Source organism: Sebastes fasciatus, chromosome 23 (genome assembly GCF_043250625.1).
Source record: "Sebastes fasciatus isolate fSebFas1 chromosome 23, fSebFas1.pri, whole genome shotgun sequence".
NCBI classification, from domain to species: Eukaryota; Metazoa; Chordata; class Actinopteri; order Perciformes; family Sebastidae; genus Sebastes; species Sebastes fasciatus.
This window is the reverse complement of record NC_133817.1, coordinates 12,706,786-12,727,988: the sequence shown is the minus strand read 5'-3', so window position 1 is coordinate 12,727,988 and position 21,203 is coordinate 12,706,786. Positions and strand designations below refer to the sequence as shown.

Genomic DNA, 21,203 nt, shown 5'->3' with positions numbered 1-21,203 from the left:
TATGACTTTATTCTGATAATACTACGACTTTTTTCTCTTAATATTATGACTTTATTCTCGAAATCTCAGATTTTATTTTTTTTCCTGAATGTGGCCCTAATACTCCGTCGTACCGTCGTACCATAGACCTACAACAATGATAAATAAAAATGAAAATGTAAACAAAAAAACAGTTATTCTCCGCACAGACCAAGTACGGAGTGTGGACTATTAGCTGGAGAGGTGCCAGTTTGCCCCCTGGGCACTGCCAAGGTGCCTATGAGCAAGACACCGACCCCCAAAAACTGCTCCCAAGGTGCTGTATAGTAGCTGCCCACTGCTCCTAATATACTAGGATTGGTTAAATACAGTAGCTAAACTTCACTGTATGCTGTGCTATATACAATGTGTGACAATAAAAATAAAAAAAATACAATATATGTTGCAGTTAAAACTGTCTAAGTTTATATAAAGTAGAGCATATAACATCTGATCCTCCTACAACATTGATATGGTACTTACAAATGAATGCATCAGTAATAATAATAATCCAATAATATAACCATTATTTTGAAATCACCCAACTTCCGCTGTTGCAACATTTAGGACTGGTTAGCTTCATGATGCAAACTATGGAGAGGCGCGGCTGTCTGACGTCATATCCCTTGAAAAGTTTCTCTGGTTACTTTATCTTGAGGCACCCTAGCACTGGTTCCCAGTATGAGGTCTGGGGCCCTCCAGGGGCCCTCCAGAGGCTTCTAGGGGTCGTCAGTAAAGGAGGAGGATTAGTTTGATTGCTCTTAAACTCTATGAAAGTAAGGCCTCTACCATTCTGGGTGAAGTTGTGCTATAGTGGTGCATATTCTTAAACTTGGACCGAGTGACCCTCTGGGGGCCCTGGGGTAGTTGCTTGTTTGGTAATCCAGCTTTAATTAAAGTTTTAAATACACCAATCTATGGCAACAGAGTTCATAAATTCAGAGGTTATTTATTTCACATGTCATATAAAAGTGTCTCGCCTTAGGTATCAGACGGTCGCTGGTTCAAGTCCCCGCACAGACCAAGTACGGAGTGTGGACTATTAGCTGGAGAGGTGCCAGTTTGCCCCCTGGGCACTGCAGAGGTGCCCATGAGCAAGGCACCGACCCCCAAAAACTGCTCCCCAGGCGCTGTATAGTAGCTGCCCACTGCTCCTAATATACTAGGATGGGTTAAATGCGGTAGCTAAATCTCACTGTGTGCTGTGAAATGTACAATGTGTGACCATAACATTACATCAAATAAATAAATAAAATAATAAAATAATTGAGGCGCATGTTTAGCTGCAAACTAAAATGGTGTAAGATAGCGTGTTTCCCCATGCAAAAATATATCAAGCAAATTCTAATTATACAAATTCACTCATTATGTGCCTTTTTAGAATATAAGGTTAACCGTCTCATGTTTCTTGTAATGAAATGAGTCTGTGTTTATGCGGAAGCCATAAACTAATTCTGTAATCTGAAAAGAGATAGCCCATATCTAAATATATATTTACAACAGTATATCTAAATTGCTATTTTTGCTTCACATGACATTGAGAGGACGTGAGAACCGTCCACAAATTAGAACAAATCTTTCCCTTAACTCGAAATTAGACACTTAAAAAAAAACGCTCAGCTCACTCAAACCACAAAAACATATTCTCTCTCACTCTAAAATGAACATGGTTTATTGTCAAGGCAGCACCAAAATGGATATTTTATTGAAAGGTAGACACAAACTAAAAAGGAAATGATGCATTTCTTATACAGAGAGATCTCATTGCTGCAAAGCTAAAAACAGAAACGCTTCGTGTCATGTACACAACACAAGTTGCACGATTTATAACCACAACAAAGAAAACCAGCAGTGGGAACGTAGCCTGATGTCAGCCTCATTTGACTGTCTGACACACCACATAGTTAAATTCATCTCGCAGTAAATTTAGTCTCTAGCAGAGGAGGATGGGTATGTCTTCTTGCCCAATGATGACTAATACTGATCAGAAGGTTAGGGGGAATTTGGTTAGAGATCACACACCCACATGTCGATAAACTGCTATTCTGCATGTAACCAGCCCCAGGAGGAAACCACAAGGTGTGGTGGTGGGGGAGTGTCAAACTTTCAATTCAAAGTTAAGGAACGGTGCCTTGCAGAGGCTTACTTTACTGCAAGTCACAGCAAGAACATAAAGGTCATTTGGCTTTTGAAGGATTGACTCCTGATTAATCTACAGATTAGATTCAACAAAGGCTAATAGGGCCCCTTACCACAGAGGTGTGACAAGAAACAAACAAAAAAAAACCCCGTTCCTTCAGTTTGTTATTTCACTTCAAGAATCAACCATTTCATTTCTGTTGTTTCAGTATCAACAGCTTGATTTAATCACAATCTGGGTACAGGAATCCGTTCTCTGGAACCCTTTCAACACCTTTCTTTCATTCATTCACAGAAGACACACATTGTTTCAGAGTAAATAAAGTGATTATTATGATAATCTGGATAATGGACCTTAGCCTTGATTAATGATTAATCACCCTAATCATTGCCTAAGTGATGCATGTATCTAGTGAAATTTTGTAGAGCTGCAATGATTAATCGATTGTCAACTATTATATTAATCGGCAACTATTTTGATAATTGATTAATCGGTTTGAATATATTTTTAAGAAAATCTCTGATTCTCTGGCTTCTTAAATGTGAATTTACTCGTCTATGACAGTTAACTGAATATCTGTGAGTTGTGGACAAAACAAGACATTTCAGGATGTCATCTTGGGCTTTGGGAAACACTGATTGACATTTTTCACCATTTTCTGACATTTTATAGACCAAACAACTAATCGATTAAACGAGAAAATAATCAACAGATTAATCGACAATGAAAATACTCGTTTGTTGCAGCCCTAAAATGTTGTTAGCTCTGTTTTAAAATACCACAACGTATACTGCAGAGAACTAAAAATACCGAAGCTCATCTCTCTCTCACTCATCGTAGGTGTTCAACATTGCAGTAGTTACAGGACATAAACAGCTGACAGCTAAGAATGCATACATTTCCAACACATATTAAGAGTTTAGATGTGCAGCAGATATGACATTCAACTCAAAATGCAACATATCTATTTAATATTCAAGCAAAAATAAAGTGATAAAGTGCAACAGCACACTGAATACAATCAATCTTAATGACCCCCCGACCTCTGCATATACATACTGATAATAAACATATAAAAAAAGATTATTAAATTCTATTTTGCAGTCTATACACATTTAGTACTGTTAATTCTGCCTATTGGTATATTATATCTTTATACCCTCTTGTCCCTCTAGATTCATTTTTCAAACCACTTCTTCTCACAGAGCTCCTTCTTTTTAGCACCGTAAAGTGTCAGGACTCAGTAATCATGCATAGTTCAGAATGTTCTAAACCTCGTTGTTCATGTTGGATTTTAATCCCATTGATGGATATAACTTTCTTTTCATTTGTATAGTTGCCATTTTTTTCATCCAAGGTGCAATCCACTTTTTTTTCTTCCTGTCATTAGGTTTTTTGGGACGTTTTTCCTTATCTTGAGAGCTGCTGTTGCTGCTGCCATCGAGACATTGACCCCACCAACATAATGTCTACATTTTTAGTTACTCATTCATACAAACGGCGACAAACTCCGGCCTTTAAACTCCCCAAATGTGGCCACATTGTTGATTTTCCTCCCCTCCAGCAGTAGGGTTGTCGCCCTCTGTGAACTCATGAAATGTGGAGACAGGGAGCAGCCCTCCATCCAAAAGCTGGGATATAAAGTCTCTTTTTATCTGTGTGCCCTACTGTTGGATCCTGTAATTATGCACAGGAAGAGTCCCCGATATCACCTCACTTCCAAGTGGCAGCAGCGGGGCGAACGCCTGCACTCCCCTTGGTGCCCTTTGATCCCAGGGACTGACCCGAGCGGCTTCGCAGGTCACGCTCGGCATTCTCGCTCTGCGCCTGCTCCTCGTCGTATCTGGTGACACACAGAGGGAATCAGAGACAGAGGGAAAACGCAGTTGGTCTACTGTTGCCTCTGCTCTGTGAACTATGGATTATGTAAACACGGGGCTTTACTCAAACAATAGCCCCCCTGCTAAACACTCAGCCCGCATTAGCCCGCACTATTGTGTTTAAAAAGAATCCCTGTGTAATCATTGCAACATCCCTTCGATAGCTCAGTTGGTAGAGCGGAGGACTGTAGTGGAAATATCAGACATCCTTAGGTCACTGGTTCAATTCCGGTTCGAAGGAGTGATTTTTAAATGTTTAAACCTATGATCCACAGTCACACATACTGTATTCTAGCAGTTGAAAACCAGATGACGGATACAGTAAGTCATGAACTAAGTCGTGGTTGATTTAAATACTGTGCTCATTGGCTGCAAGTTTTGGGAGCTAAGCTTTATGTTCATGACAGTATTTGTTATGTTACAACAGCTCCACAGCAGCTGACGAACAACAGGTTTTTACAGTACGTCTATCTTTCTATGACAATAAACTGGAGGTAATGATGGTCATTCTGAACTCGATCAGTCACAAAAATGTTGTAAGAGAGGTCGTCTGACAATAGGTGCCCCATTGTGAACACAATAGTGAGGGCGGTGTGTGCTTTAGCACTGTGTTCACAGTCTAGTAGCAGTTCAGACACGTCATGCCTGTCTGTTATAGTATTGCGACATCCCTTCGATAGCTCAGTTGGTAGAGCGGAGGACTGTAGTGGAAATACCAGGCATCCTTAGGTCGCTGGTTCAAATCCGGCTCGAAGGAGTGATCTTTTAGCTAGCCCCACAGAGCTGTTAGCATGGCTGCATACGCTTAGTCTTGTTATTCATGTAACTACCACTTTGAAATGTTGTTTATGTTGCAGCAGCCACAAACAAGTTGTACGTATTATCTTTAAACACCTACTACATGTGTAAGACACTACATCCTAATTGACTTTTAATTAGAGGATGGTTCTGTTAAACATGTCGGAACAAAAACTATGTGGGGAAACGACTCACGACATCTCAACGCCATAATGATAGAAACCAGGGAGAAAAATAAGTGGATCAGACAAGTTAAAAGTTTGTATAAACATATTTTCACAATTAATTATTGTGGAGAAAAAGAACTATTTGAAGCTCCATGTCGGATAGTTCACTTAGTTAACAACTGTTTGTCAAGCAACAGTAATAGAAATGTGGTCAAGTCAGAGACCCACATAAAGTACGTTGACCAGTAAACTTGTGCTAGTTAAAGAGGCTGGTAAAGATTTTAGAAACATTTTTTAGCTGCTATTCGGACAGCTGTGAGTACTAACAATAGCCACGTTCATTATGATATGTTTGTGTTCGTAGTGATAATTGTGGGGGAGTGGCTTTGGTGGGAGGCCTGAAGCGAAGGACTGTCAGTGTTGCAGACTTGGTGACTTTCTCTCTAGATTTGGGGACTTTTGGAGCTAGTGTTGATAGCTACGTTCATTGGAAAAGAGTTGGCAACACTGGGCTCGTTTTTTTCAGCTGGATCATTTTTTAAAATCTAGTAAAAAGTTACTGCTACGAGCCGGATTTGAACCAGCAACTTAAGAATGCCTGGTCTAACCACTATAGTCCTAAGGGAGCTGTCATTTTTTTTATGACTGGAGAAGACAAGCACATAATATGACTGTGTTCAAGGGCACACAATGATTCTTCTGCAACTACATCAGCGTACAGCATGTTTGACTGTGGACTATAGGTTGAACTGCTTAAAAGTCACTCCTTCGAGCCGGATTTGAACCAGCGACCTAAGGATTCCTGTGATAACCACTTAGCCAGGTAGATCCACTACAGTCCTCCGCTCTACCAACTGAGCTATCGAAGGGAGGCAAATGACTAAAATCTACTAGTAGTGACATTTTTAGCAGCTGTTCATCACCTACACACCGGGATAGACCAGTGTTGAATCCGTGTTGACCGACTCAGCTTCATGACCCAGGTCAAGAGGTGAGTCAGACCACGGTCGGACCAGGGTCAATTTCAGTGTGAACAGCATGCACCAGGGTCGCTAACAACTGGGGAGGGAAAATCTATTTGGTGGCAAATGGGGGGCGTCAGTCGTGATGCAATCGTCACAGGTCAACGTAGCTCAAACAAACGGTAACAATTATTTTCATAGTGGCAGAAAACAAGCATAAGATAAGGTTGCTTATAAAAGAAGATAAGAAGAAGGTTGATCCTCATTGGGCTGTGCAGATGTTGAACAGTTTGTTTTTGAGAGATGCAGATGTTTTTCAACTGTTAGTATACAGTATGTGTGACTTAAAAGTCACTCCTTCGAGCCGGATTTGAACCAGCGACCTAAGGATGCCTGTTACTACCACTACAGTCCTCCGCTCTACCAACTGAGCTATCGAAGGGAGACAAGGCAACAGAAATGCACCACGAGGAAAATGCATTCCTGTTTCTTTCAGAATGGTAGAAATAAAAGTAGAAGAATGACAAAACTGTCTGTCTATACCTGCAGTTCGTCATCACCAAACCGCCTGTCCATCTCTTGCTCCATTTTACCCTCACTCGTGAACAAGACCCCAAGATACTCCCTCGCTTGGGGCAGTGATTCACTGCCAACCCGGAGGGCGCAATCCACCGTTTTCCGGCACAGAACCATTGCATCAGACTTGGAGGTACTGACTCTAATCCCAACTGCCTCACACTCAGTGCATGCTGGAGGTCACGGTCAGATGCAGCCAACAGAACCACATCATCTGCAAAGAGCAGAGGCGCAACTTTAAGGTCCCCAAACCGGACGCAATGTTCCTCCTGGATCTGAGGTTCGAACATCAATAAACATGAAGCTTGGCCCCCAAAACCTGCCGCCAAATGAGCACAGTAGAATAACCACAAGTTGTATATGACTTACTTTTTCCGTCATATCCATCTGGTTTTCAACTGCTAGTATACAGTATGTGTGAGTGTCGAAGACATAAAAGTCACTCCTTCGAACCGGATTTGAACCAGTGACCTAAGGATGTCTGATATTTCCACTACAGTCCTCCGCTCTACCAACTGAGCTATCGAAGGGATGTTGCAATAGCTACACAGCGTTTCTTTTCAAACACAATAGTGAGGGTGATGTAGGCTTAGTCCTCAGCAGAGGTATTGTTTGAGTAAGCGCCTTGTTTACATAATCCATAGTTCATGTAAAGGCAAAGAGCCAGGGGCACAGGAGTTCCCTCACACATATTTCTTCCCTGCATTATTCCTACCTAAGGTTCACTAGGGAGCAAAAAGATCTCGCCTAGTGTTTCCACATTATACATATCGTACGGGGTAGCGAAAAACAACTAAGTGTAAAATATATACTTTTTTGTCATAGAAAGATATATTATCTATATACCTGCTGTTTAGCCAATAACAAACCTGAGTTACAACCTAGTTACAGTAGGTATGGCACAAACGTATACATGTACATTTAAACAATGTCCTTGTTTCAGGTGCTATTGGACACAGTTAAAAGCCACTCCTTCGAGCCGGATTTGAACCAGCGACCTAAGGATGCCTGGTATTTCCACTACAGTCCTCCGCTCTACCAACTGAGCTATCGAAGGGCTCGAAACAGTCTAAAAATAGATAACAGTTTGACCTCAGTAACTTGTTGACTGCTACGTTTAGCCCCTGTGTGACCCTCCTTGTCTGTCAGAGTTTGTCTGAATGTATCACTCACAGGATTTGATAGTTGCCCAGGGCCTCTCGGGGCGGGCTGCGATTCCAGCGGCAGTCTGGGATGTCCCCGCTGGGCGTGACGATGTTGAGGGTGTCGTTGATGAGGTTGTACTTCAGGATGCGGTCGTTGGCTGTGCTGGAGGTCAGCGAGGGAGAGGCATTGACCTGAGAATGACACAGACAAAGACCGTGACATTTACATTTGAAGAGAAGGTGGGATCCAAACAGGCACGAGCACATTTCTTCCTATCCCCATATAGAAGCAGGCAGGGAATTCTGCTGGTGAGGTGCTATAACAGCTGTGCTCATAAACATACGTTTAAAGAAGAAGAATGAGTGCCCAGAGGGAGATAAAACAGCAGCTTTGACTTCAACACACACACTTAAATTCCTTAAGTAGAGAAAAGAGTTTAGCTTCTCAGCTTTTGTCAGGTATTACCTGTTAATGACAGTTGGCTGCTTGCAGGAATAATAATGAACAAAGGAAAGCGTTCCTGACTAGGTTTGTGGCACATGTTTTTTCAGTCCTTTTCTATGTCCTACAACCAACTTTATGTCGCCCAAAATAGATCCGATTGGTGTCTATTAACAGAAATAGTTCAGACCTAGCCTGGAAACCCAGCAACTCAATGTGCGGCAGTCAAAATGAGTGCAGTAAAATATGGCAGCCACATGACAAGCACAATATTTAGAATGTAAAAAACACAATGCAATGATGACATCCTATTTTAAGTTGAAGAATAGCCAGCATATAGCCTGTATCAGCCTGGTGCATACAAACAGCACTGTGTTTCAGCTGGAAGAATGCACTGAGTGGGTTAAAGACACACCTTCAGCATACATTTGAATACAGAGAGGCTCACATCCAAACCGACACACACAAAGATCAACCTCAAGGGCATTTAAAGTGGTTTAACACTCAAGGAAAAGGAACGTGGAGTCACTGTGCAAGCATGTTAAGTACCTTTGGGCTTGGCAAAATATGCAACAGGAACAAGGTGAAGAAAAACAAGCTTGTTTTTACACAGCAGAGGTTATTTCTTTGTAAATTGAAGCCATTTTATGTGAGTTGTAGGCGTGTATGCATGTTATAAATCCTGTTAAATTACTCACCTCGATAAGCCATGGCTTGAGCTTGTCATCAATAATGATGTCATACCCGTAACACTCAAAACAGTGCTTGTCATTGTTCATCACAGGCTGGGAGACAGAAAATACTGAATTAAGAACAGGAATTGACCTACATTGTGGGTGATTATGACATGTTGGGAACATTTGAATGCAATGGAGAATGACTCAGCAGGGAAGGATGTTAGTAAATAGAGTACAAATATACCAGTAGACACACAAAGTGTCCTGTGTGTCAAGGCCTGAGAGGGGAAGTGAGTCAGATCACTGAGTAGAAAAGGGAAGTGTGCATTATGGTGAGTGCGCTGTTGTTAAAAACAAAAAGAAATCCCCACATTGAGGTCGTTTTCACAGCTGTGTGTTTAAAAGTGCGAGTCTGCTGAAATCACTGAACACTAAAAACAGCATCCCAACAGGAACAAAGTAAAAACACAATGACTGGAGGGTGGTATATGTTGTATTAGCACATTTACATTAAGAGGCTATAATCAGTGTTTTTATAATGTATCAAATGACAATAAGAAAACAGTGAGACAAACCGCATAGAGTATGTTGACAACTTAACCAGTCCTAATTAGCATATTTTAGAACTGTATGTTAAAATATGTTACTGTTTTTAACTATTGTATGTTGAACTATATGCAATCTAAACTTTTCTATTCATCTATGACACACCAGCAAGTACCTCACTTACAAGCTACTGTACAAGTATGTTTGACTGTGGGCTATAGGTTTATATACTCTCACTGAGTAGGACTACTCCTTTGAGCTGGATTTGAACCAGCGACCTAAGGGTGCCAGGTGCATTCACTACAGTTCTCTACAAGCCATTTCCCATTCTTTGTTAACTAGTTGCAATACCCCACAAACCTCTACGATGAAACTGTGTGCATATTTCAGGTGCCTTTGGATAACATCTTCCACAACACACAATTAAAAGCCACTCCTTCGAGCCGGATTTGAACCAGCGACCTAAGGATATCTGATATTCCACTACAGTCCTCCGCTCTACCAACTGAGCTATCGAAGGGAGACATAGGGTTAAAATCCACTAATAACAACATCAGAAATCTAGTCAGTTCATCCTTGAGTCCAAGTGGACGTTTGTACTAAATTTGAAATAAATCGCTCAAGGAGTTCCTGAGATATCATGAAAATGGGACGGATGTGAGGTCACAGTGACCTTTGATCTTTGACCACCAAAGTCTAATCAGTTCATCCTTGAGTCCAAGTGGATGTTTGTGCCAAATTTGAAGAAATTCACTCAAGGAGGTCCTGAGTTATCACGTTCACGACAATAGTACAGACTGACGGACGGACAACCCGAAAACGTAATACCTCCGGCCACGGCTGTTGCTGGCGTAAAAAGCATTTGTATATAGCAGGAGTGAAATCACTTGCTATCTCAGTTACTCCCATTCCTACCTCTACAGTGAAACAGTGTCCTTGTTTCAGGTGATATTGGACAACATGTTCAAAGTCACTCCTTCGAGGTGGATTTGAACCATTGACGGTGTAATCATTACAAGCCACCTCAGTTCCTTCCCTTCTTTTTTAACAGGTTACAATATACCACAAACCTCTACAATGAAACTGTGTGCATGTTATAAGTGCTATTGGACAACACGTTCCACAACACACAGTTAAAAGCCATTCCTTCGAGCCGGATTTGAACCAGCGACCTAAGGATGCCTGGGGTAACCACTACAGTCCTCCGCTCTACCAACTGAGCTATCGAAGGGAGACGAAGGTCAAAGTCCACTAGTAACAACATCTCTACTAACTGTATTTACCTATTCTTTTATTTGGCTGCATCCGTTATCATTCTTTTAAAGGGGAGACAACGCTCTGGCTTGGCTTGTTTGTATTTCTTTAAACCAATCACAATTAGCTTGGACGGCGTTAAGCACAGGATGCAGCAATGGTGCCCTTGAAAAATAGATAGCGGAAGGGGAGGAGAATGCCAGCTGAAATAGGCATGAAATGGTAGGCTTTTATACTGACAGTCTACAACCGGTGAGTCAGATTAATTCCTAGTTAACTATTTACATAATGTCACAAACCTCTACAGTGAAACTGTGTCCTTGTTTCAGGTGCTATTATTGCACAACACACAGTTAAAAGCCACTCCTTCGAGCCGGATTTGAACCAGCGACCTAAGGATGCCTGTTATTACCACTACAGTCCTCCGCTCTACCAACTGAGCTATCGAAGGGAGACATCTGCTTAAAATCCACTAGTAGCAACATCAGAAATCTAGTCAGTTCACCCTTGAGTCCAGGTGGACATTTGTACTAAATTTGAAGAAAATCGCTCAAGGAGTTCCTGAGATATCATGCAAATGGGACGGATGTGAGGTCACAGTGACCTTTGATCTTTGATCACCAAAGTCTAATCAGTTCGTCCTTGAGTCCAAGTGGATGTTTGTGCCAAATTTGAAGAAATTTGCTCAAGGAGGTCCTGAGTTATCACGTTCACGACAATAGTACAGACTGACGGACGTAATGCCTCCGGCCACGGCTGTCGCTGGCGTAAAAAGCATTTTGTATGTAGCAGGAGTGAAATCACTTGCTATCTCAGTTACTTCTAATCCTACCTCTACAGTGAAACAGTGTCCTTGTTTCAGGTGATATTGGACAACATGTTCAACAACGCACAGTTAAAAGTCACTCCTCCGAGTTGGATTTGAACCAGCGACTTAAGGATTGCCGGTGTAATCACTACAGACTTTCACAAGCCAGCTCAGCTCCTTCCCTTCTTTTTTAACTGGTTACAATACATCACAAACCTCTACAATGAAGCTGTGTGCATGTTTCAGGTGCTATTGGACAATAAGTTCCACAACACAGGGTTAAAAGTCACTCCTTCGAGCCGGATTTGAACCAGCGACCTAAGGATGTCTGATATACCCACTACAGTCCTCCGCTCTACCAACTGAGCTATCGAAGGGAGACGAAGGTCAAAGTCCACTAGTAGTAACATCTCTACTAACGGTATTTACTTATACTTTCATTTGGCTGCACCCGTTATCAATCTGGTAAAGGGGAGAAAATGCGCTGGCTTGTTTGTATTTCTTTAAACCAATCACAATTAACTTGGGCAGTGTTAAGCACACGGATGCAGCGATGATGCCCTTGAAAAATGGATAGCGGAAGGGGAGGAGAACGCCAGCTGAAATAGGAGTGAAATGGTAGGCTTTTATACCGACAGCCTACATCTGGTGAGTGAGACTACTTCCTATTTAAATATTTACATAATGTCACAAACCTCTACAGTGAAACTGTGTCCTTGTTTCAGGTGCTATTATTGCACAACTCACAGTTAAAAGCCACTCCTTCGAGCCGGATTTGAACCAGCGACCTAAGGATGCCTGTTATTACCACTACAGTCCTCCGCTCTACCAACTGAGCTATCGAAGGGAGACATAGACTTAAAATCTACTTGTAGCAACATCAGAAATCTAGTCAGTTCACCCTTGAGTCCAAGTGGACGTTTGTACTAAATTTGAAGAAAATCGCTCAAGGAGTTCCTGAGATATCATGAAAATGGGACGGATGTGTGGTCACAGTGACCTTTGATCTTTGACCACCAAAGTCTAATCAGTTCGTCCTTGAGTCCAAGTGGATGTTTGCGCCAAATTTGAAGAAATTCGCTCAAGGAGGTCCTGAGATATCAAGTTCACGACAATAGTACAGACTGACGGATGGACAACCAGAAAACGTAATACCTCCGGCCACGGCTGTCGCTGGCGTAAAAAACATTTTGTATATAGCAGGAGTGAAATCACTTGCTATCTCAGTTACTCCCATTCCTACCTCTACAGTGAAACAGTGTCCTTGTTTCAGGTGATATTGGACAACATGTTCAACAACACAGTTAAAAGTCACTCCTTGGAGGTGGATTTGAACCAGCGACCTAAAGATTGCCGGTATAATCACTACAGACTTTCACAAGCCACCTCAGCTCCTTCCCTTCTTTTTTAACTGGTTACAATACACCACAAACCTCTACAATGAAGCTGTGTGCATGTTTCAGGTGCTATTGAACAACAAGTTCCACAACACACAGTTAAAAGCCACTCCTTCGAGCCGGATTTGAACCAGCGACCTAAGGATATCTGATATATCCACTACAGTCCTCCGCTCTACCAACTGAGCTATCGAAGGGAGACACAGTTAAAATCCACTGGTAAAAACATCTCTACTAACTATATTTACCAGCTGTTCATCACCTATTGTTGTCACCTAACAAATACTATCATATCTTAACATGAACTCCTTTGAAATGTGGTCAAGTTGATGACTTTCAGAGACCTAAGGGCGTCTAGTATTTCCACTACACGTTACTTTATTTTGAGTAACATAATTTGGTCAAACTTCCTAAAATCCTGGTAATTCTGTGATGTCAGTTAGCATGTAGGGGGAATTGTAACATGTTTTGGAAATGTAATGTTGGGAGTAAAAAAACATCATGTCTACTTACAGCTACGGCCTTTAGCGACTGCACCATGATCCAGTGGATTTGGTCAAACAGTCGGCTGGTCACCTCCTTCCCTCTGGTGCTCTCTAGGTACAAACGGAGGTTACTGACGGTCCACTTGCCTCCATGGACGTGGTTGTAGTCATCCTGCGTTAAAGGTACACAGTCTAACTACATATTGACATTTTTCTTTGTTGCAAAAAGAGTTACAGATCAGCTTTGAGGGGAATATTATTACCTGAAATTCATCAGTCAGTGTCTTTGGATCTAGTCAGCAAAACTTATATCATCTTGTGAAACTATAAATGCAGCCACCAGAAAACTTCAATTTAAAGGGGCCACTCCACCAATTTCACACATGAACATCAGTATACTCGTCATGAGGAGTAGTACTTAGCCTGTATAAACAGTTATGTTATGCTAACTTCCTGTGGCACACAGTGCATAGTCTGTCTGAAATCTGCTGTAAAAGTTCAAATGTTTCAACATAAGCGAGGCAAATACTGGACTAGGAAAAAAAAAACATACGTAGGAGTTTTGCAACAACATCGTAGAGCACGGAGGTTCCCAAAGGGATGAATTCCGGTTGACTTGCGTTAGGGAGGGTTTAATGACTATTAAGTTGCATTATGGGAAATATAGGGTCCAGTGTTGTTGACCCATACTAGGCCCTAAAAGTCAGGATATAGTGGCCACTGCTGCTTTGTGAGACCCCCAACTTTATGAAAGTGCAATACTGAATTGTTGGAATACCGCTTAAAACACAGTGTTCTAATAACAATCACTACTTGACCTATAAAACCAGATTCAGACTTACCCCGTGTTTTTGGATGGCCACATTGGTGAGGTGAACAAACATGTTGTCCAGTTCACTGGTGCTGGGTGTGTACTTGACTGTGCAGAACCGACAGAAGCCGAGCTTGTACCTGAGAATCAAACCACAGAGAGGGTTCAACGAGTGCTGCAACAAACGATTGTTGTCATCATTCATTCAGCTGCTATTTTCTCAATTCATTGTTTTGTTTATAACATATCAGAAAATAGTGCTGTTACAATTCCTCAGAGTCCAAGCTGATGTCTTCAAACTTCTTGTATTATTGTGATGGCCCAATATCCAGTTTTGTTCCAAATATATCTATCAATACATCTGCCAAATTTGGTGCTTTTATCACAACATGAACAATTGTTATGATAAGTTGAGCTATGTAGCCCTGTTAAAAACAAACCAGCTGTTATTGTAGATAATAATTCATAACTTCTAAATGGTGCTAGTATCCAAAATCAAAAAACTTAATTCAGGGCTTACATGTAGCATTTCAGAGGCCGATATGTGGTCACCAGAACGTAGAGACGCAGGTCAAACTTCTTCCCTCCTATCAGCAGAGGATTGTCGATGTACAGGGAGATGACGTAGGCCTCCTTGCCGCTAGCCGCTGCTACAAAGCTGGAGGCAAAAAGCAGGAAGCTAAACATCAGCAAATCACACAAACCTCTGACAAAAACCATCATTACCAGTTTTAGATGTTTACTCTGGAATCAAATCCTCAGAATAGTTCTGTATTTTTACTTAAGTAAAACTTTGATTGCCTTTAGACCTTTACTTTATACTAATATTTTTATATTGTGGTATATGTGGTATAAGTACTTTATCATAAAGCGGCTATAATCAATGTTTTTATAATAATGTATCAAATGACAATGTGAAAACAGTGTCACAGTTTTTATAAATCAGACAACCACATACAGTATGTTGACCAGTTAACTAGTCCTAGTTAATTAGTTGAAGTATATTTTATAAATTTAAAGAAGGAGTGGTCTTTAACTATCGTATTTTGAACTATATGCTATCTTAACTCTTCTATCTACGACACACCAGCAAGTCTCTCACTTAAAAGTCACTCCTTCGAGCCGGATTTGAACCAGCGACCTAAGGATGCCTGTTACTACCACTACAGTCCTCCGCTCTACCAACTGAGCTATCGAAGGGAGACAAATGGTTAAAATCCACTAGTAGCTCCATCTTTACCAGCTGTCCGTCACCTATTGTTGAAACCAAACGAATAATATCATAACAAGGTACTGACTCTAATCCCAACTGCCTCACATTCGGCTGCAAACCGCCCCAGTGCATGCTGGAGAGCACAGTCTGATGCAGCCAACAGAACCACATCATCTGCAAAGAGCAGAGACGCAACCTCGAGGTCCCCAAACTGGACACATCCGCACTGTTCCTCCTGGATCGGAGGTTCGACCATCAATAAATTTGCTAAGCTTGACTCCCAAATCCTGCCGCCAAATGAGCACAGTATCTAGATTGACCACAACTTAGTTTATGACTTACTGTTTCCGTCATATCCATCTGGTTTTCAACTGCTAGTATACAGTATGTGTAGGGGTTCGAACACTTAAAAGACACTCCTTCGAGCCGGATTTGAACCAGCGACCTAAGGATGCCTGTTATTACCGCTACAGTCCTCCGCTCTACCAACTGAGCTATCGAAGGGAGACAAACGGCTAAAATCCACTCGCAGCTCGATCTTTACCTGCTATCCGTCACCTATTGTTGTAACCAAACGAATAATATCATAACATGAACTTTATTGAATAAAAGTTTTAGAAATGTAGTCAAGAGACCCACATGCAGTAGTTTAAGCTAATTAGTTACAGCATATTTTAGAAGTGTACTGTGCTGATTGGTCTTCTCTGCTTTATGTACCTCATGTAGGACTGAGTATCGGTACTTGTTACCTTTAAGGTACCAACTGAAATAACCCAGTACCAAGTATTATCGAAACTTCTCCAGTCAAACAATACCTGCATTCGATCCTTTTTGTACCCAGATCTAGAAATATAACTCTTTGTATGGTTTTGTACGCAGCCAATCCCCACAAGCGTAGTTCGATTTATGTGATCAGCTCACTAACGCAGCAGCTACAACCCATACAGTCTGTGGTGTATTTGATTTAATATGACTGTCTACGAAGGCAACCAGTGATTTTTACACAATCACATCGGTCTAAATATCCCAAAATACAAACAGAAAATACCAACAAGCTTTTAGCTTTTTTTCATATTGGAATGATATCACAAGCCTCAGTTCCTCCTATTCCTAGTTAACATAGAGCACAAACCTGTACAGTGACCAGTGTCCTTGTTTAAGGTGTAAATGGACAACATGTCGCACATCACACAGTTAAATGTCACTCCTTCGAGCCGGATTTGAACCAGCGACCTAAGGATGTCTGATATTTCCACTACAGTCCTCCGCTCTACCAACTGAGCTATCGAAGGGAGACAAGAAGTTAAAATCCACTGGTAGAAACATCTCTACTAACTGTATTTACCAGCTGTTCATCACCTACTGTTGTAACCTAACAAATACTATCATATCTTAACATGAACTCCTTTGAAATGTAGTTAAGTTGATGACTTTCCTGCAGCTAAATCAGTCTAAAAATCAATGTATTGGGAGTAAAATGATCCCAGGTAGTGTTTTCACAGTATACATATCGCGTGAGGTACTAATAAACACTAAAAAAGTATTCACTTTTTCTATATATCAGCTGTTCAGCCACTCCCAAGCCACCTCAGTTCCTCCCATTCCTAGTTAACTACTTACAGTAGAGCACAAACCTCACAGTGAAACAACGTCCTTGTTTCAGGTGCTATTGGACAACATGTTCCACCATGCAAATCTATGTAAAGAGTAACGTCCTCACAGGAAGTTGTCTGATGATGTATTTGGAAACTCACGTGGATGTGCGGCTGTCTCTGGACCACTTTTTGATCTGGGACAGCTTGTTGATGAGGAAGATGCCTTTGCCCTGAGCCTTCCCACAGGGCTTCATGATCCACGTGCTGGACGGATTCTTGCGGAACTCCTCCACAAAGAGATTATAATCGGCGGGGAGCATGAACGTCACAGGGACAAAATCTGCACAAAACATAGAGCAAATAGTTAAACATTAACAGCCTTGTGAGGAAAAAATGTGTGCATTTCTACACTGTAATAGATACCTAAATAAATGTATTTCCCGTTCTCGTCCTTCTCCGCCAGCGGACTGCTTTCCTTCTCTAGGTCCTTGCGGTAGCGTTTGATGTTCTTGATCATCAGGTCTTTCCTGGTCAGCTCGTAGTGGTTGGGGAAGTGGTTAACCATCTGCTCATCTGACAGGCGGTAGCCAGTGTCCACGCTGAACACGGTTCTGATGGTCTGGACACTCATCCTACATGTGGGGCACAAATAAACCTGCATTGTGGTGATCTGAAGAGTCTGGAGTCTAGAAATAAGCTCGGTGATGTAATTATTACTCATTAATTGACATAAATGGGATCAACATGCACTCTATTTGCAGCAGTTGAAAGTCACAGAGTACAGAGTAGATTAGGTATCAGAATTAGGGCTGTCCTGTCTTATTCTATCAGTCGACTAATCGGTCGTTTTGGTCTTAGTCAACTCAGATTTCTTTAGGCGATCAGTTGTTTTTTTATGCTTTTTTCATGCTGAATGACTTATTTCCAAGAAGCTTACGAGCACATCTCTGGTAAACACAAGATTTAAAATGGTGCTTTGTGTGAGTCATCTAGGAGAAACTCAGTTTTACAGATCTATCGATTAAATCAATATAAAAATAATGTGAGATTAATTTGCAATTAATCATGGACAATCATGTGATTACATATTTTAATCGATTGACAGCCCTAGTTTTAACAGATTAAACAAGTGGTTTCCAATCTTTTTGGCTTGTGTGAGGCTTAACAATAATGCCGAGTCTAATTGTCTAATTCTTCCACTACTTACTGCCTGTATATAGTGTCCAAAGGAATATAGAGTCAGGTGTAATGTGGATAAACCTACCAGTAGAAATTCCAGTCGTCGTTTTCTGTGACTTGAATCCATTCCCTTTTCTCAAAGTTATTGATGAGCACTGATTTCTCAATATCTGTCACCCACTTCACCTTACCGGCCATGATGCCTCCCACTAGGGTGGAGCACAAAACAATAGGTAAACACATAGAAAACAAACATATAGGACTCTTATATAAGATAAGATAAGATAAGATATTCCTTTATTAGTCCCGCAGTGGGGAAATTTGCAGTGTACAGCAGCAAAGGGGATAGTGCAAAAAACAAGATGCATCAGCTAACACAGTAAAAAAGAGCTAAACAAAGTGTAACAAAATATGAACCATTTAAATAGAAGGAAGTATAAAAATAGGAGCAGTATATACAGTATTGACAATAAACAGACTATTAACAAAATTGCACAAGTGGAAAATTATATCCTCCTGGGAACCGATTTTAAAAAAGTGTCTTCCAATTACTTTTTTTTTGTGATTTCCTTCCTATTTAGGGCTAAAAGAAAATCTTAACAATTTAGGCTTGTTAACTTTATTTTTATTATCCACTGCAGATGACTACAGGACTATTTCAGTGTGAAAAAACTAAAACAAATGAACATATTATGGCTGTAGAGCAGTGGTCTCAAACTCAATTTACCTGGGGGCCGCTGGAGGCAGAGTCTGGGTGAGGCTGGGCCACAAAAGGAGCTTTGTTAAAAAAAAAAACAATCTTCTCAAACGTCATTATTAACAGTTTTTTAACTTGAATGGGTTCTTCTGAACATGAACTGTCCTGAACATGAATGGAACATTGAAGAACATGAACGGTTCTTCTGAACATGGCCTCTATTGCGTCTCCCACTTTTCCTGAAATTGTCTGTGCTCGTCACCAACCTTTCTCTTCACTGCAGGCTTTGAAAAAGACATGATTGGGGCTGTGTGACAAGATATATATTCATTCCACTTGGTGTCACTCCGCAATAAAGTTGTGCCTGCTGTGTTTGTGTTGCTCTGCAATTACACCACCAAACCGCTAGTTGGCGGCGGCGTCTCTATGAGTTTCCTCTTCTTCTTGTACTACAAACAGAAACTGAGCGGAGTTGGAGCTAATAACTGTTGAACCACAGAACTTTTACTGACATTACTGCAACGCCGAAAAGAGAAAATATATCTGAGTGGATTTGTGTGAACAAACATTGAAAAGATGGAGGCAGAGAGAAGTTGAACTTTCTGTGGTTGTCCGGGGTCCTGGCCGCTCAGCATCGCTGAGAGACTGGACCAATCACAGCTGTTGCGGTCTGCGTCGCCGCGACGTGTAGTTACATTTCTGGAGAGGTGCACGTCAGGCTACGGCGTCGATTACACGCAGAAGTATAAATCAAGCTTTAATCAAGCTTATGCGATGTTACACGGGCGCCGCCACAGTTGTTGTGAAATGTTTCTCTGCTTGCATCAAGCCCGGCCGATTGCCCGTCCCCGGGAGCCATATACCCCGCTGTGATTGGTAGGTTCGTTCAGCTCGGGCTCGCGCAACAAAGGGACCTTCCACGGCAAACTGCCATTCACATAAAACTCGCGGGCCGAGGGCGCCTGGTTAGCTCAGTTGGTAGAGCGGGCGACCATGTAACAAGACTTGGTCCTGACCGCGGCGGCCCGGGTTCGAATCCGGCCTGTGGCCCTTTCCGCATCCACTCTCTCTCTCCCCCCTTTCCAAGACTCTATCCACTATCCTGTCAATAAAAATGAAAAAATGCCCCCAAAAAAAACTTTATAAAAAAAAAAAAAATTTGCGGGCCGCACTAACATTAAACTTTCATATCAAGGTGGGGGCCACAAAATATCGTCTTGCGGGCCGCAATTGGCCCGCGGGCCGCGAGTTTGAGACCCCTGCTGTAGAGTGATATTAAACCAAGAATACATTCAAATTGATTAAAAAAACAAAACACATGCCATATCACTGGAAAGCCCATGATGTCCTCTTTACAATACACCAGGGGTTAATAGAGTAGGTCAAAAGAGTAAGAGGATATGCATGTGCACAAAATGTCCACTACAGAGGACACATGTCTCAGGGCTGGGTCTCAGGAGGATATTGCACAGTGAGAATGAATGAATGAATGAATGAATGAAATTCCACCTGAAAATATCAGGTTATTGTCAGTTTTTTGGTGTGTAAGTGTAAGTGGTCTACTGGGAGAAGTGCTGGTTGTGGAGTCTGACAGCTGCAGGAAGGAAGGACCTGCGATAGATAGAGCTCCTTCACACACTTTTGGGTGGAGCAGCCTGTCGCCGAAGGAGCTCTCCAGTACTGAGATGGTGTCCTGCATGGGGTGGGAGTCATTCTCCATCATGGATGACAGCTTAGCCATGGACAGAGCTGGCCTTCTTGATCACTCTGAAGTACAATGCACACATAAAAGGAGAAAAAACCTGCAGCTAGCATGCACCAAAGCAGTCACCTACCTTGCAGATCGATGCCAGGAAACAGCCAGTCATCAGCATCAGCTAGCCGGTGTGGCTCTGTTAGGAGGCTGCTGCTGCTGCTGGTTCCTCCCAGGACTGCTGCTGCAGAGGCTGCTGGGCGGACATCACCCAGTTCCCAGTTCAGTGATGCAAATCTCACCAGACTGTCTCTAGCTGGCTAAACTCATCATACTGAAACACACAGCAAGCTAACATGTATTGATGAAGCTGGACACAGTGACAGTGAAACGCCCACCACGGTCAAACTACTCTTCCACAATAAAGGTCTATTATTGAGACGTAATAACATATACATACCACAAGTTTACAATGCGACTTAATTACAATTTAAGGCTTTTAAACGAGAGAAATGTCTCAAAGTAACGTTAAACGACGTCGTTATGGGCTTGGTCTTTCCGGGAGAATAATAACCTAGCAACGGACAACGCAGTGATGTCATAAGAGGACGTCGTTACCATGGCAATCCCAGCAGGGGGCAGTGTTCTGCTTCTTCTTTTTCTTCGTTGGTGTTTATAGGCGGTTGGCAAACCAGCCTAGAGGGGCATTACCACCACCTA

The 21,203-nt window shown here is 41.8% G+C and overlaps 1 protein-coding gene and 15 non-coding genes across 17 annotated transcripts; 2 read left to right on the top strand and 14 right to left on the bottom strand.

Moving 5' to 3' along the window:
* Nucleotides 1–1,688: 1,688 nt before the first annotated feature.
* Nucleotides 1,689–21,094, bottom strand: ttll1 (tubulin tyrosine ligase-like family, member 1). 2 transcript variants are annotated; one of them, XM_074625447.1, is made up of 11 exons: nt 20,944–21,094; nt 20,626–20,817; nt 18,179–18,302; nt 17,338–17,546; nt 17,074–17,254; nt 14,627–14,764; nt 14,138–14,246; nt 13,324–13,467; nt 8,827–8,913; nt 7,715–7,878; nt 1,689–4,001 (listed from the first exon to the last, which is right to left on the bottom strand). In XM_074625447.1, the coding sequence occupies exons 3-11, from the start codon at nt 18,289–18,291 to the stop codon at nt 3,872–3,874; spliced, it is 1,275 nt and encodes a 424-aa protein (XP_074481548.1). In that variant the 5' UTR covers nt 18,292–18,302; nt 20,626–20,817; nt 20,944–21,094; the 3' UTR covers nt 1,689–3,871. The 2 variants fall into 2 exon arrangements, with proteins under 2 accessions (XP_074481548.1, XP_074481549.1); XM_074625448.1 differs by having other exon boundaries at nt 20,626–20,736; nt 20,944–21,083.
* trnay-gua (transfer RNA tyrosine (anticodon GUA)) lies at nt 4,193–4,279 on the top strand. The gene is given in 2 exon segments: nt 4,193–4,229; nt 4,244–4,279. It is a non-coding gene; the product is annotated as a tRNA-Tyr (tRNA).
* Nucleotides 4,709–4,795, top strand: trnay-gua (transfer RNA tyrosine (anticodon GUA)). The gene is given in 2 exon segments: nt 4,709–4,745; nt 4,760–4,795. It is a non-coding gene; the product is annotated as a tRNA-Tyr (tRNA).
* On the bottom strand, nt 5,768–5,872 carry trnay-gua (transfer RNA tyrosine (anticodon GUA)). The gene is made up of 2 exons: nt 5,836–5,872; nt 5,768–5,803 (listed from the first exon to the last, which is right to left on the bottom strand). It is a non-coding gene; the product is annotated as a tRNA-Tyr (tRNA).
* On the bottom strand, nt 6,321–6,407 carry trnay-gua (transfer RNA tyrosine (anticodon GUA)). Its single transcript is given in 2 exon segments — nt 6,321–6,356; nt 6,371–6,407. It is a non-coding gene; the product is annotated as a tRNA-Tyr (tRNA).
* Nucleotides 6,985–7,071, bottom strand: trnay-gua (transfer RNA tyrosine (anticodon GUA)). The gene is given in 2 exon segments: nt 6,985–7,020; nt 7,035–7,071. It is a non-coding gene; the product is annotated as a tRNA-Tyr (tRNA).
* trnay-gua (transfer RNA tyrosine (anticodon GUA)) lies at nt 7,512–7,598 on the bottom strand. Its single transcript is given in 2 exon segments — nt 7,512–7,547; nt 7,562–7,598. It is a non-coding gene; the product is annotated as a tRNA-Tyr (tRNA).
* trnay-gua (transfer RNA tyrosine (anticodon GUA)) lies at nt 9,786–9,871 on the bottom strand. Its single transcript is given in 2 exon segments — nt 9,786–9,821; nt 9,835–9,871. It is a non-coding gene; the product is annotated as a tRNA-Tyr (tRNA).
* Nucleotides 10,496–10,582, bottom strand: trnay-gua (transfer RNA tyrosine (anticodon GUA)). The gene is given in 2 exon segments: nt 10,496–10,531; nt 10,546–10,582. It is a non-coding gene; the product is annotated as a tRNA-Tyr (tRNA).
* On the bottom strand, nt 10,970–11,056 carry trnay-gua (transfer RNA tyrosine (anticodon GUA)). Its single transcript is given in 2 exon segments — nt 10,970–11,005; nt 11,020–11,056. It is a non-coding gene; the product is annotated as a tRNA-Tyr (tRNA).
* On the bottom strand, nt 11,704–11,790 carry trnay-gua (transfer RNA tyrosine (anticodon GUA)). The gene is given in 2 exon segments: nt 11,704–11,739; nt 11,754–11,790. It is a non-coding gene; the product is annotated as a tRNA-Tyr (tRNA).
* Nucleotides 12,174–12,260, bottom strand: trnay-gua (transfer RNA tyrosine (anticodon GUA)). The gene is given in 2 exon segments: nt 12,174–12,209; nt 12,224–12,260. It is a non-coding gene; the product is annotated as a tRNA-Tyr (tRNA).
* Nucleotides 12,921–13,007, bottom strand: trnay-gua (transfer RNA tyrosine (anticodon GUA)). The gene is given in 2 exon segments: nt 12,921–12,956; nt 12,971–13,007. It is a non-coding gene; the product is annotated as a tRNA-Tyr (tRNA).
* Nucleotides 15,220–15,306, bottom strand: trnay-gua (transfer RNA tyrosine (anticodon GUA)). Its single transcript is given in 2 exon segments — nt 15,220–15,255; nt 15,270–15,306. It is a non-coding gene; the product is annotated as a tRNA-Tyr (tRNA).
* On the bottom strand, nt 15,737–15,823 carry trnay-gua (transfer RNA tyrosine (anticodon GUA)). Its single transcript is given in 2 exon segments — nt 15,737–15,772; nt 15,787–15,823. It is a non-coding gene; the product is annotated as a tRNA-Tyr (tRNA).
* On the bottom strand, nt 16,525–16,611 carry trnay-gua (transfer RNA tyrosine (anticodon GUA)). Its single transcript is given in 2 exon segments — nt 16,525–16,560; nt 16,575–16,611. It is a non-coding gene; the product is annotated as a tRNA-Tyr (tRNA).
* Nucleotides 21,095–21,203: the final 109 nt, after the last annotated feature.